The 15,701-nt window shown below is 40.7% G+C and overlaps 1 protein-coding gene across 1 annotated transcript; it reads right to left on the reverse strand.

Moving 5' to 3' along the window:
• Positions 1-670: 670 nt before the first annotated feature.
• On the reverse strand, positions 671-3,804 carry LOC146577359 (E3 SUMO-protein ligase ZBED1-like). The gene is made up of 3 exons (XM_085253539.1): positions 2,214-3,804; positions 1,785-2,037; positions 671-1,420 (listed from the first exon to the last, which is right to left on the reverse strand). Exons 1-3 carry the CDS (start codon positions 3,329-3,331, stop codon positions 1,004-1,006), a joined length of 1,788 nt encoding a protein of 595 aa, XP_085109665.1. The 5' UTR covers positions 3,332-3,804; the 3' UTR covers positions 671-1,003.
• Positions 3,805-15,701: the final 11,897 nt, after the last annotated feature.

A 15,701-nucleotide genomic window follows, 5' to 3' on the forward strand; every position in this document is an offset into this window, starting at 1 on the left:
TGAGGGTAGCCGGAAAAACAACGTATGGAACCAGAAGAAACCGAGGGACTGGGAAGGTGAACCGCGCAGGGAATGCCGAGAGCGGGGCTGTGAGAGGCTGTAAAACAAAACCAAAGACAGAAGTGACCGCATAGTTGCAACATCAAAGGGAAATATTAATTAATTAGCATCAAGTATATTTGTTGCTTAAGCGTTTGCACTATAACTTAAGTAGGATTATAACTTTTAAGGAAGGAAAGATTTCAGATATTTAGTTCACTGCTTCAGTTATTTTATATGAAATTAAAACATTTACGTTGGTCAAATATGATGCTCTAAATCAAATAAAAGTTTGAAAATAAATGATGTATTTTTAAATGCTGCAACAAATGTTCACAAAAAGTAACTATAATTAAAACCAGTTAAACAAAATCAAATGTTTGAATCATGCTTAACCAAATGCCAGGCTGGAGAGCTGAACCTAAAGTATACGTAGAAAGATTTCAACATCTGAGCAGTTTTTAATGTTTTTATCTAGTGCTGTCAAGAGATTAAAAAAAAATAGAGATTAATTAATTATGATTTTTAATTAATTGATCTAATTAATCTCTTTTTTAATCTCACCTAAAAATAGCTGAGGAAAGCCCTCAACTTATTGTGGCAGACCAAAAGACTGATATAACAAAGAAAGTGACTTTATAAAGTCATTTATTGTTTAACAAACGTTAAACAGATGCAACCATTTACATACTGTTGTATTCTTTTGTAAAATAAGTGGAAAAATAAATACAAATAAAATCAAATAAATTAAGTGCTGCAAGTTAGCACATCAGAGTTGCTCTTTTCTGAGCAATACAGCACTGAAATTCCTCTGCTTCAGATAATGAAAAATAAAACTGACATTGCAGTGCTGCAAGTTAGCACATCAAAGTATTCTTCCATCACAAAAAAAAAGTGCTGAACATCAAGCAATCTATTCTAGTAGGCTACAAATGACACAGCAGCTATGCTGACCACATGTGTCTCATTTCTTCTTCCTCAGCCAGTCGCTAAGACACACCAGCCTGGTAACATTTTCTGGAAGCAAGGCTGCCCTTTTCTTTTGCACTATGTGGCCTGCAAGGCTAAAGAGTCTCTCACAGGGTACAGAGGTAGCTGGGGAGGCCAGGTACTTTTGTGCTAGGACTGACAGCTTTTCATAGACTCCTGAGTGAGCATACCACCACTGCAGGGGACAGTCATCAATACTGATGCTGGGTTCTGCTCTGTAGCGCTGCAGCTCTCCAGACTCAATTCCATCTTCTGAGTCAGAGTCAGACCCCAGAAGGAGTTCGCTCCTCCTCTTCTTCTGAGCTGGTCCATCATCCTCTGTGGAGGGCTGGAGACTATCTGCTCTTCTGGGCTCTGCTGCCTGGAGCATATTCTCCAGAATGGTCCACACCTGAATGAATGAATGAATGAATGATTGTGATTAAAACTAAGTGCTTTTTTTTTTATTTTATTTAATCTTGTAAAGAACTTTGTGTTCCATATAATAAATAAAAGTTTGATTTGGTCAGAGGGCCCGGTGGCGCCAGTGTCCGGCAGCCTCGCCTCTGTCAGTGCGCCCCAGGGTGGCTGTGGCTACATTGTAGCTTGCCATCACCAGTGTGTGAATGTGTGTGTGAATGGGTGGATGACAGGTTGTGTAAAGCGCTTTGGGGTCCTTAGGGACTAGAAAAGCGCTATACAAATACAGGCCATTTACCATTTACCATTTGATAATGAATTGGACTCATTAGTCCAGCTTAACCTTATTGTCCTACCTGTTCCCTCTTTTCTCTTGGAAGACATTTCAAATCCTTAAACCGTGGATCCAATGCTGTGGCCACCTCGAACCATATCTCGTTGCCATTAGCTCGTCGTGCTGCCAGATCCTTCTGGAAGGCATTCTTGAACTTCACCACGTAGGCAGGATCATCATCAGTAATGTCCATGACACGGTACAGATGGCGAAAAGCAGGCAGCACTACAGAGCAAGAGACGTAGGCCTCACCACCCAGCAGCTCTGTCACATACCTGCAGAGGTGGAGAGGTTTGCTAAATAAACCTAGCTGGATTCATTTAAATCAAAGTGTAACTGATTTCCAATTTAATTGTCCTTAAAAGTTCCTTGTTATGTTCATTAATTTTGATTTTACACATGTAACAGTAGTTTATATAATTAAAATGGGAAGGTGTTTATTTGAACTTACTTGCATGGTTCAAGCAGGAGCTCCAGCCTCTGCAGTTTTGCCCACTCAGCTTCGGTTGGCAAGACCAACCTGTGGTTCTGTTGGTCCAACGTAGCCTGGACAGCCTCTCGGTTACATAGGAGGCGTGAGACCATTGCGAGAGTCGAGTTCCACCTGGTGGGTACATCCTGTATAAGTTGATCGCTCTTCTTTCCGAGTGCTACTTGTTGTTGGTTAAGTTCTGTGGTACTCGCAGGGCTTTGTTTAAAATGACCAACAATCTTGCGGCACTTTGCCAGTACACCGACAAAACCACTGCTATCGAGACATACCGTGATGGTCCTCTGGAGAATGTGAGCATTGCAGGCGATGTGCTCATATGGAAGTGCTCTCATAGCAGCCAGCATGTTTGCTGCGCTGTCTGTGCCAATGGTGGATATCTTGTTTTCAATACCCCAGTCATTTGCTACCTTGAGGAACTGTTCGGCGCATTTATCAGCAAAGTGCCTGGTTTCTGTTCTCATGACGGTCAGTGCAAATGAGTTGAGGTTCCACTCACTATCAATAAAGTGTCCAGTCACCCCAAAATAGCTGTGGTTGCCAGCTGAGGTCCAGTGATCTCCGGTTATAGCAACACAGTTGGGAGAATCCTCCGCCAAAATCTCAAGTTTGTTTTTCTTTTCGCCGTCGTACATTTTGCTGATTTTGGTCGTTACTGTAGTCCTGCACGGCGGCTTGTATGACGGGTCATTGGACGCAATTTGCAACACCTCTGTCAATCCTTCGTCCTCTACTATATTTATCGGCCTACAGTTCATCGCTATCCACTTGGCAATAACATTAGTCAGCCTGTCGTTCGCAGACTTGCTCATACGAGGGGTATTCTCTAGTTTTGTTTGGCGAAAAGCTTTGCTCTGGCTTGCTATATTGCTAACGTCTTCACTGCTAGCTGTTGCTGCACTCGCGGCTGGGTGCTTTGCGTTGAGGTGATAGGCCAAACTTGAGCTGCTTCGGTGGTAAGCAAACTCCTTCTTACACTCTAGGCAGACCACTTTACCTTTGTCAATGGTGCCGTCGGGGCGTTTATGAAATACAAATTTCCCGTTCATTGGGCCAACAACTCTCAGATGCGCCTCCATATCCACACTGTAAGCTAATCACCACTTCTCACCTTGACCTCACGACGTGACTCCACCCCCAACAAGTCAAGCACAAGGAGCCCAGCACATAAAAACGGATTTTATAACATAGCAACTCTCATACAAAATCAATGACGTCAAGAGATTAAAAATTAGATTAACGAGATTAAAAAACACAACGCGCTAAATAGCATTGTAATTAATTAATCGCAATTAACGCGATAATTTGACACCCCTATTTTTATCACATATAAATGTCACAGCAGTGGGTCCTGGCCCAATGCTTTGTGTTTTTGGTTTTCTTTGACTCTTGTTTTTCTTGGTTTTTGTTCTTCTTATTTATCAGGCTCTCAGTAATCTTAGTTCTCCCTCCCTCAGTGTTCATTTCAGCCTGTGTTTAGTTTCTGTTCCCATGTCCCACGTTTCATCGTTTCATGTCGAGTCAGCCCTGTCTCTCTGTTTCCTGTGTCTCCCCAGTCAGCCCCGCCTCCCTCGGGCACTCATGTGTGATACAGAGTAATAAACCTGACTACATTTGCTACACTCTCTTTATTACCTGTTACTTTAAAATTCATACACTAATTATGTCTGCCCATCTCTCTAATGTGAAGGTCAAAGGTCAACATCCCAGTGACATAAGAATAATCCCAAAGGGGCAAAGGCAGCGGTTAATTTAGCACATTTAGCATTAAGGGTACAGCAAGGATATACTTTTACTTATTGTGGCAGGGGTGTGGTCTCTGGCCTGCTGCAGTGGAGTGGGCAAATTAGGGAGACGACACCATCAGATCCCGAGCCCTCCATGTGTTAATCAAGAGACGGCTGCTGTGCTACATCCATAAATAATGAATAAATTAGGAGCTAAAGCTGAAAGGACAGTTTATTTGTACCATCTTCACGTGAACACATTCAAGAACATCACAGATGAAGAAACATTAAAAACTTCCACACTACATAAAGCAAGAAAAATAGTTTTTCTTTCAGGTGGTTTCAGAAAAACAGAAACATCAAACATCTCCAAGACTCTCTTTGAAATAACTAAAAACCTTTGTTCTCATGGTCCAATCATGAGTGAACTCCCCGATGAAGCCTTGTGTGCTAAAACATGTCAGAGTTTTAAAGGTTAAACATGAGTTTCCAAAACGTTTTGCTGGAGAACAATGAACTATTTGACTGAGTTTCAATCATTTACAGACGAGCAAAACCAGGACAGAGAAAAAAGTACAAAACTGACTCAGTAAAACAACAGAAAAGAAGATCCCATGTAGATCTGTATTATGTAGAAGTTCAGCCCAGCAACAAGTTCAGTTCAACACAAGTTTAAATGATTCTATCTGAACTCTGTGGAGCCTGATCTCAAGCTTTTTGAGTCTGACCAGAGGATCTTTCTGTGTCTTCAGATTCACTGTGATCCAGTGATGGGAGTGATTTCAGCCCTGAGTGATCACGCTGATGTTTGCACAGAGCAGACAATGAGGTGAATGTTTGGGCACATTGGTAACAGTGAAACAGTTTATTAGTAACGTGGGATCGTTTGTGTGCAGAGTATGAACTGAGATTCCTGAAGCTCTTGTCACACTGGTCACAGCTGTAGTTTCCTTCCATGTGTCCACGTTCATGAATGTTACGATTATGTGAATGTGAGAAGCTTCTGTCACAGTGTCTGCACTTGTGTGGTTTCTCTCCTGTGTGGACTCGTTTGTGTGTTTTAAGCTGACCTGCTGTGGTGAAGGATGACCCACACTGATCACAGACGTGCTTTTTAACCCCACTGTGAATCAGTTCATGTCGTTTTAACTCACTTGGTGTGGTGAAGCTTCTCCCACATTCTTTGCAGTATTTCAGTTTGTCTCCAGTGTGTCTACGTTGATGTACTTTTAGGGTCTTTTGCTGACTGAAAGTTTTTCCACAGAGGTCACAATGAAAGTCTTTCCCACCACCACAGTGATGACAGGGTTGAGAACTGGATCCATCTGTGTTGCTCTGCTTCTAAACAAAGACACAAAGACAGTGTAAGTCAGTCCTTCAACATTTGTATCCTGAACGTCGCCTGAAATAAAGAGCATCTCTGCAGACGTCCAACTACATTTGACTGTTTCAGTTAACACACTCAGTTTACTGGGCTGCAATAACTACAATACTACCACCATAATACTACAGTAATACTAAAATCATAACTGAAAGGAAAATCTGAATAATCACTCAGAGCTGCTTTTCCATGCAGTAGAATTGCTAACATGCTAACACAGTTTAATGAGCAGAGTTGTTCCAAACAGTCAGGCTAAATGACAAGATAACAATATAAATACATACCTCACAGTAGCTGCACTTGTAGAGTCTCTTTCTGGTGTGGATCTGTTGGTGTCGTCTCAGGTCATGTGGAGATTTAAAAGTCTTCTCACACAGGTCACATTGATAAGGTCTCTCCTCAGTGTGGGTAAACATGTGTCGTTGTAAGTGTGCGTCTGTTGTAAACTCTTTGCCACACTGTTCACAGCAGTACACATCATGTCTGGTGTGAATGCGTAGGTGTTCATTTCGGCTCCCTCTCTGGCTGAAAGTTTTTCCACAGATGTCACAGCTGTATGCCTTAATTCCAGAGTGGGTAACTAGATGACTCTGTAAGTGGCTACTGTGAGTAAAAGCTCTGCCACACTGATCACAGCTGTACGCTTTAACTCCACTGTGGACGAGTTGGTGTTTTTTTAGGGAAACCTTGAAGGAAAAAGACTTTCCACACAAGTCACAGCTGAATGGTCTCTCTCCAGTGTGGATGACCTGATGCTGTTTTAGTGAAGCCTTCAGAGTAAACTCCATCCCACACTCGTCACAGCTGTATGCCTTAATTCCAGAGTGGGTAACTAGATGCCTCTGTAAGCTGCTACTGTGAGTAAAAGCTCTGCCACACTGATCACAGCTGTACGCTTTAACTCCAGTGTGGATGATTTGGTGTTGTTTTAGTGAAGCCCTCACAGTAAAACCCTTCCCACACTCGTCACAGGTGTGTTTTTTCTCTCCCTTTCTTCTGTGAGGTTTGTCGGCCTCCTGAGAGCGCTGACTTCTGGCTCCATGTTGGTCCTGCAGTGACAGAGATACAAACAGAGGCAGTGAGTGAAATGCAGTCGTGGAACAAACTCAACCTTCAAACTCCATTAACACTAGTTTTAAACCTGAAGGTGGAGCGTGGCACCAAACACCTTAAAGGTCTCTTATCCCCACCTGCTGGTAGTTCTAACACATTACATCCAACCTGCTGTTAAAGATAATTCATGACTGTTCAAACACTAAAATCATGCCCATCCTTCCTGATTGTGTACACACACACACACACACACACACACACACACACACACACACACATTATTTTATAATTTAGATTATTTTGTTGTTTCCTATTACATATTTCTATAATTTGTATAGATTTATACAGAATTATTCAGTGATAATAAATCCTATGTTTGTTTATTCTAAAGGAACCCCGTTAGCTTCCACAACAGATGTTGCTCGTCTTCCGTCAAATACTCACATAAAATATTACACAATAAAGTGGATTCAAGATATCCACATAATTTCACTCTTACATCCACAGTGAGGTTTCACAACTGTTCAAATATAAGCAATCAATAATAATAATAATAATATCAATAACATTGAGGCACATTACACAAATTTCAAAAACAAATCATGTCTTACAATATTTACAACAACTAAAAGCTCTGTAAATCAGCTTTTAAGTGTTCATTGAAGTTTTGAATAATTCTCTAATTCTTTAAGGCAACTTATTCCACTTAAAAGTTGCTCTAAATGTAACAGTTTTACAAAACGTTACTTTTAACTCGAGCATTTACTAAATTGCAGCTTGTTGAAAACTGTGTAATATGATGATGTATTTCATCTGGATACTGCAGCTGAGCAGAATAAATGTGGTGTGTTTAACAGAATTGCTTTCTTTAGAACTACAAGTAAGCCATAGAATATTTTAGCCTGTACAGGAAGCCAAGAAAGGTTATTATGCATTTTATCAATATTAGTATAGTATGAACATCTTCACACTAATCTGGACGCCTTATTCTGGACTAACTGAAGTCTGTTAAGATCTGTCTTATTAGCTGCTGACCAAATGATTGAACAATACTCCAGATGAGACATTACTAGTGCATTAATGACATCTTTCATAATGAAGAAGTGATACACAAAGAGCATTTCATAGCCATAGCTATGCCTTGTCGGCAGAGTTATGTGACATTAGTGATGTTTGTACTTTCAGCGTTAACTTGGTTTTAAAGCCTTTAAAATATACGCCGTTCAATAGTCGACCTTAATCTGACAGAGAATGTGATGATTTTGTGGATAATTAAAGTCAGTCATATATCCACAAACACAACAAGCTGAAAGTCAGTGATGCTGCTCGGTTTGCAGTCCTGAACATCACGGCACAAGCAGGATTCACTGCACTGTTAATGTTAGCTGTGTTATATTGCTGCCTCTGTTCGGTGGTGTCGAGCCAAACGCACTTTAACGTGTGTTTGAACGAGCTGACGGTTCACTCGTTAAGCTGAAAGAAAGATGCTTTAATCACAGCAGTCACACATGTGTCCACTGCACCATCTGGAACTCTTCTTGTTTACACTCGTAATAACACAAACACTAAATCCTGCTTCTCTGGTGCTGTTGTGTAGCAGTGTGTACACCTGAGACTGTCACCTGTCTGTCTGTCCTGCACTCTCTCTCTGTTTCTTTCTCTCTGATTGTGGAATAAAAGTATGAACATGTGTTTATAAGTTACACTTGTGTTTGAATCCTGCAGCTTATCACGCATTTGATTTCCATGTGTGACGACTGCAAGTGTCCAGAGTGAGGACAGACTGAGGGACCCACTGCTGCACATCATCTGTGAGGCTTTGCACCCCTGATGATCCACCAGGACAAACTCAGCAGTGTGTGAGGAAGAGGAGGAGGAAGAGCCAGCAGCAGCTGACAGATGGAGAGAATAGACAGACTGTTCCCTGTTTGTGAAGGACTGCTAGGAAAGTTTAACATAACTGTCTGTGCTGAATCAGTCTTATTAGGTAATGTTCAAATAATGTGATCATCCCAGTGTTTCCAGTGTGTACTCAGGGCCTTCAAGTTACACACTATGAAAGGCAGCAACAAGTTTAATGTTCAGAAACCTAAAGTCTGTATCAGCAGCAGAATGGAGCTAAAAATAAATGTTGGTTTCAGTTCTATGAAGCTTTGAGTATTTTGGATCAGCAGCTGCTGTGTTTGTTGCATCATATTGCTGTAACTGTTTATATGCTTTATATATTCTGAGCTAAGTTGATCTATAGTGTTACATGATACACTCTCAGAAATGGAGGTACGAGAGAAGAACATTTTTGTACCTATAGGAACATTTTTTTTTTAAATGTTCCCTTAAAAGTACATTACTGGTCTTTAAAAGTCCAGAAATGCCCCTTTAAAGGTTCAATCTGAAATAAAGTACAAATCTGTATTATAAAATCTTAAGCAGCAACTTCTCCAGGTTCCAATATTTATGCAATTCTCAAACCTTTTGGCCACGACTGTATAACCTCTTCTGAAGTTTAGTGGATATTATACATGGTTATGCTCAGGATGTGTCGGCCAGTTTCCACTGGAAAAGCCTTTTGGTTAAACTGTCAGTGAGGAATTTGCATTTGCACTGTTACATTTTTATATAACTTTAATGCACATAAACAACAGCTGCTTGTTTCAGTGAAAATACATTGATGGGTTTTTAATAAAGTTGTGCAGCTGTAAAGTATTTTGTCTGGTGTCAATTCTATCGTCAGCTACATCGTTATGGCAAATGTTCAAATGTATATGGTGATAAATATCTTTGGTCATATGGTCCTGCTGTGTCTGTCACCTTCTGTGTTGAGCTCATTGTTTCCTCTGTAGTGGCTGAGCTGAGTCCAAGTAGCTGAAAATGTTCCTCTGCTGCTCCGTCAGACTCTCCTCCTCCTGCTGATCAGCTGGGACACAAAACAGATCTTTGTTAGGCTCCACACTGCACTGAAGAGTCAAAGTGTCTCATATGTTCATCTGACAAGTAAAAGAACACATTTTTGTTTCCCGAGGTGGGCAACTTGTTGGAAACAAACACAAAAGGTTTGAACACTGATACCTGCCATTGCTGGCATTGAAAGATGCAACGCCAGCAATGTGGATTGTCAAGACTCAAACCAATCATCAAGCAAAGACAACAGGGATCATTTGTTTCTGTTTATTTAGCATTCACAGCATTTGTAGTTGCCTTCTGTGCAGGGGAAGTCCACGCACACTGTGTGGTACCGCCATCCGCAGAAGGTGCATTCAACCTCTGTAAGAGAAACGAGGTTGTCTGAGACTGAAATGATATTCACTAAAGAAGTGGTGATTTGTAAAACTTCACATTTTGATCCGGGACGTACTCTGCATGAAAACAAGCGCTCACTCTTCCTGCTCAACAAATGACAAGGGCGGAGCCTTATACCACGTGATACAGAAGCTGTGCCGTGTGATGCTAAAATTAGCAGGGAAAAAACAACGGAGAGCACGTCAGGGATGACGAGAAAGTGACAGGAGAAAATCCGTCCCGGTCAACCACCCAAACATCAATAACGGGAACCTTATACAGCGCTTCCCTATACACGTCGAACTCCCGCAGGCACAAAGACATCACGGAGGCTATCACTTATCACCTGACCAAAGATATGGCTCCATCAACACTGTGCAAAACGAGGGATTTAGGAAAACGATCAACACCCTAGACAAACGCTACACAGTGCCGTCCCGCAACTATTTTTCTATTGTTGCACTACCTGCTCTGTACACGCAGCGTCGAGCAACGGTGGAGACGGAATTTCAAGCAGGACAACATTTTGCTGCAACAACAAAACGTGAGACATTTGTTGTTTTATGTTTATTTATTGTTATGAGAGAATCATGATCTCAATTCTAAGCCAAAAAATCGTGATTCTCATTTTATGCAAAATCGTGCAGCCCTAACATTAACACAAAACTATTGTTTCACCAGAGAAACACACATGAAGAGAGAGAGAGAGACAATAACAGCTACCAAACAGTCGTCATAATTCGTCACACAATGAGAAAAGGACAAATCAACAAGTAACAATGACTAATTAATATTAAAATCTGTAACATAATGTATTGTTTGGAGTTTAGTCTGATTGGTTCAGGATGAGCTGCCATTATCCAATCACACGTCTGCTTACCTGCATCTTTTCTCTTTTTTCTAACCTGAGCACCTGATGGCTTTGAACTTTTGTTGTCCATCTTCCATTGGTTTGAATTTTGCGCTCCAGTACAAACACAAATCCCCCAACCCGAGGATCAGCACAATTAACCTAACAGACCTACACCTTAGTTCACAGATTCACTTTGTCTAAGGTTGATTTCTGGGATTTCACACAACCCAGGATTCAGATCGTGAATCCATGATGGGCTTGGATTTACATCATTATAAATGAAATGTGCTCTACTTGGAAGCAGCCGGCCCCGCCCCTTTTGACGGCTTGTGTGAGACTTTAAATCATCAAACTGTAAATTATAAATTAAATTGTTATTGATCCTTTACCCCGAGTCCTAAAGTGTAGATTTATTTTCTTACTCTTCTTATATTTATTGTTTGTTTACTTGCACCGCTGTAACTGCAGCCTCGTCGTCTCGTCTCTCTATATGCTGGACTGTCTGTAGCGGAGATGACAATAAAGTTTACTTTGACTTCAGCAGCGCGCAGGCGCACCGAGGGCTCTCGCGCTCACTTTATAGAATTTAGAAAAAACATCGGTGCAGATTATAAGTCTGTATCATAATATCTGTTTGTTGTTTTTATTTTGTTTTGCGAGTTGTTATTAGATGCCGCTCCAGCCAGCCAGAGACTCCCCGCCCTCTCCTCCCTGTGCCGCCAGCAGCAGGCGCACCTCGCAAATGGAGGGCGCCCTTACTCCCAGCAAATGGCTGACAGAAAACCGATCGGTGCCTACGAATTTCCCAATATGCGCTGGCATGACGTCGGGGAAGCATGGGTACGACCGATTATTTTATTTTTTTCTTGCCCGTGATGCCCCCCCCCCACCACGATGCATTCTATTGGTTTGCACACTTACACACACCCAGCTGTGGTTTCCTGTTTTGCTGGACTCTGGAGAGCCCCGCCTTTAACGCTCTTCTCTCACAGAGAGCAACAGAAAACTTGGAAAAACTCCAGATTGACTGAACTCAGTTCAAAGTTACCTTGACACCTTTAGATGTGAGAGGTAGTGATGGTCCGCTTGAAGCTGACGCTCCGGTGCGTGTGTCAGAAAGATCAACGCGCTGCTTCAGAAGCACCGTGTCGAGGCTTGATTCGTTTGGCCAGAGTCACGTGATCAGTGACGTCTGAAGCTTCGTTTAGAACGTACCTTTTTTTAAATCGAACTTTATTGAAACACAATGAGTATACAACATACAAACAGATGAAGTTTACAAAAGAACAGAACATGAACATACAGAACCAGGAGTAAAAAAATGATGATATGAGTAGGCGAAAAAATTCAACATATAAATATTGTTCTGAGAGGCTTTTTGTTGGTTGAGTCTGAAATTGATTGTATGTACAATTCATATCCTTATAAAAAGGCAGAAATATGGTGTTTTATTAATAAACTTACATTTATGGATATAAAATAGCTAAAAGTATTAACAATTTTTTTATAAAAAAAACATTTATCATTCTTCCTGGGGAACTTAAAGAAACAGAATAAAACATTTTCCATCGTAAAGAAAACTCCCTTAAAATATGGACAATAACAAAACTGCTAAATTCTTCCAGAATCTCTGTGTAGAGGAACCAAAAGAGATGTGCCACAGTTTCTGGATGATCCCCACAGAAAGTTCAATTAGTATTTATGTCTCTTTTAAATGTTACCACATAGTGACTGGCTGGGTCACATTTATGAAGAATTTTATATGAGATTTCCTTCACCTTGTTCACAATTAGATATTTATGGGATCATCCAGACTGTCTTCCAGGTGATATCTGGAACATGTCGGTTCCAGTAAGATATTCTATATATGGGAGAGACATGATATCTTCTTGGAATAAACTACGTATTCTCTTATTGCTGTTACCAAGTTCCTGTGAAAAGCAGATTTTTCCCACTGCTGACTCAGCTGGATCAGGGAGAGTGACTGAGGCAGATATTGAGATGTCAGTGTTTTTATATAACATTAAAGTCCCTGAGGGTATGGCACCAAGCACCATTGAGAATTCCCCAACACTGTTTGACAAGTTTGACGAGCATCTTGACTTTTGGTCTTTATATTAACAGTCCTGGATATGTGACTTCTTGTTTAACAGAAATGTTACAGAGAGCATTTGCAGTGCAGCCTTTAATTGCTAGTAATTCACATTTTTTTAGATTTCGACAAAAATCAAATGCCTCAGAGAAATCACTAATAACACTAAGGGCTGGACGGATTTGATTTGCATTCTTCAAGAAGAGTGTGGTGTCATCAGCTAGCTGGCTGATGATGAGCTCCTTATCAGCTGTGCTGATTCCTTGTATAACAGGTCAAATCTCGGGGTGGAGTCTTAATCATTTTAATTGAGCTATTGCCATTCGTGTACAAGGTTTTGATAGCTTTACAGAAAAATGCCAAATTTTTCCAAAGAGTGGAAAATAAATTGATGTTCAATTGTATCAAAAGCCTTTTAAAAATCCAGGAAGAGAATGAAGCTATAGTCAGATACCAAATCAGAGTAATCAAGTAGATCTAAAACCAGTCTCATGTTCTTAGAAAGGTGTCTGTTTCTCATAAAGCCTGATTGTGTCTCATCGATAATTGTGTCCAAGAACTCTTTCATTCTGTTAGCAAGTACTAAAGCCATAATCTCATAGTCATCATTGAGCAGACAGATGGGTCTCCAATTATCAATAAGAAGTAAGTCTTTGTTTGGCTTTGGAATAAGTGTTATGAGACCCTGAGTAAGAGTAGGAGGGAGGATGTTATTCTCTACACTTCCTATGAAAAGCTGCAGTAAGAACGGAGCCAGGAGATTAGAAAATGATTCATAAAACTCTGCAGTTAAACCATCTGTGCCGGGAGATTTGTTGGCCTTAAGTGCAGAAATAGGATTACAAACGTCCTCCACAGTCAGAGGGCTGTCACAGTGACTTCTATCTTCCACAACAATAGTTTTTAGGTTTTTAATATTATTGAGAAACAGCGTTGAGACATATATATATATATTCTACTTTTCTAAATGATTGACTATTTCAATGGAGAACCTAAATGACACGGACCCGTGTTTGTTATTACATATCTCTATTTTGAATGTGACAAGTCTATCATTGCCTGTTATTCATAGGTATTCACAGAGTTTTTGGCCTTTTTTCCTCTATAAAAGCTAATTGACTCTTTACAGTGGCCTGCTATGGTTAATAATAACATGTTCAGTCATGAGTGAAATCAAAGCTTTTCTTCACTTTAGCATTTAACATTCCCAACAATATAATGTGATACCTTAATTAAAACACAGCTAATAAAACACAATTTTCTTAATGCAAACATCAGTGACTCAACATTAGCAACCAAAGGGTTCAGTCTGCAGCTCACACTCATGTGAAGCTACAGCCTCCCCCTTTAGTCTCTGTCATCCTTCTGCTCCTGCACAAACAAAGCAAGACAAAACCTCCACCCTTCTTCTACAGGCTGGGTGAATTGTTGTGGACATTCACTAATCCTAAAGTCGGCACCGTTTTTGTCTCAGTATCAAGTCAGTTAAACTTTTAGTCGTCAGTCCGTCACAGTCCAGTCACATGCATACATCCACACACATTCATACCAGATATTGCTGATAATGGAGTCTCACGCGCAGCCTATTCGAGCCTCCATCACCAGCAAGATGATGTCATCATTTTAAAGGAAAACAGCTCCTTGTTTTTGGACTGGATTGACTCGCTGCAATCCTTTTAGGCTCAGGACTTCTCATGTGATCAATGTCCCATATAAGTGAATTTCTCCCAAGCCCATTATAATCATGGAGAAAAACACTTTGCCACTGTTTCCAGTAAGAATATTTTATAGCGCTTTAAAGTTCAACCTCTCAGGTCTGGATTAAAGAGCTGATTTGTTAAATCGGGAACTCACAAAATACCAAAATATCACCACCGGTGGATCACACCTCTCAGATGTTCTTATCTCAGTGCACTGTAACAAAAGCACAAACAAACGCAACCAATAAAATACTAATAAAGTAACAAATACTGGGGCCCATTGCAAACATGTCCAAGCATAAAACCATCTTTCTCTCTCTTAGAGAAAGAAAACAATCCAAACCTCACTGATAAAATCAACCTAGTGTCAAGCAAAACCCAAAAATCAACCAAAATTTCACCAGAAAGTTTTTCTCCCTCCCGGGACAATATTGTGCAGGAATACAGGCACCGTAACTCCTTTTGCACTGACAAAAACATGTTGGATTTACTTGATTCAATAGTGGACACTGGTTGCACACAAAGGTTTTGCTTTGGCAGAAACTTAAACACCTGAGTTAAATCAACACAACCTTTTCATATTCAGTAAAGCTGCATGTTGTGTTCATAAAACACGATTGAAACATGTTCAGATGGAGTAAGTTGAGCTCCTGGAACATTTTAATCCTTCAATTGAAATTGAATGGGTCTACAACAACTACCATCCTCCTATCTCTATCCTGGTTGCAGCAGGGCTGGGAAATAATCCTGAAGTGATAGGTTACCAGGCAGGGTACACCCTGGACAGCTCACCAGTCTATCAGATAGAAACACACAGCCGTTTACATTCATGGATAATTTAGCCCAGGACCTTCTTACTGTGGAGCAACAGCACTAACCAGCATGCCAACAATGGAGGAAATACAGGAAAGCTATGATTTCCTGTATTTGAGGCAGAATTATTTTGTTCTTGCCCTTGACAGGTTAATCCACAATAAATAGCAACAGCATGCATGTGGTGTGTGTGTCGTTGTCTGCCTCTTATAACTCCAGTGATTTTCCTGTAGTTTGAAATCTTATGCGGTGTTGACACAATAATTTGTTGTAAACCAGGAAATTCCCAACTGTGGTAGAAAGCACAGCTTAGCCTGAGAAAATGTTCAAAGAAAAGTCGTCACTTCCTGATTTCTGCTCCACTGATAAATATTGTCACACTGGGGTTTTTGCAAATGATATCAGTGAGCACTGTGTGGCAGCTGGAGTCAGACAACTGAAGCTCCCACAATCAAGACCACAAACAGCTTTCAAAGGAGATTTGAAGCTTTTCTGGCAGCAAGCTTCATGATTTATGGGACTGGAACTGGAACAGAAACTACCTGATCACCAAT

The sequence above is a fragment of the Mchenga conophoros genome, linkage group LG3 (genome assembly GCF_057382185.1).
Source record: "Mchenga conophoros isolate Kocher_MC1m ecotype Shallow Benthic linkage group LG3, M_conophoros_male_GT1.1, whole genome shotgun sequence".
Lineage (NCBI taxonomy): Eukaryota > Metazoa > Chordata > Actinopteri > Cichliformes > Cichlidae > Mchenga > Mchenga conophoros.

Excerpts from the sequence above, each read along its gene's own strand:
- LOC146577359 (XM_085253539.1), bottom strand. The coding sequence starts at position 3,331 with ATGGAGGCGCATCTGAGAGTTGTTGGCCCAATGAACGGGAAATTTGTA. Across the intron at positions 2,038-2,213 it reads CTCCTGCTTGAACCATGCAA|GTATGTGACAGAGCTGCTGG; the intron begins GTAAGTTCAAAT and ends CCACCTCTGCAG. Across the intron at positions 1,421-1,784 it reads CAAGAGAAAAGAGGGAACAG|GTGTGGACCATTCTGGAGAA; the intron begins GTAGGACAATAA and ends TCATTCATTCAG.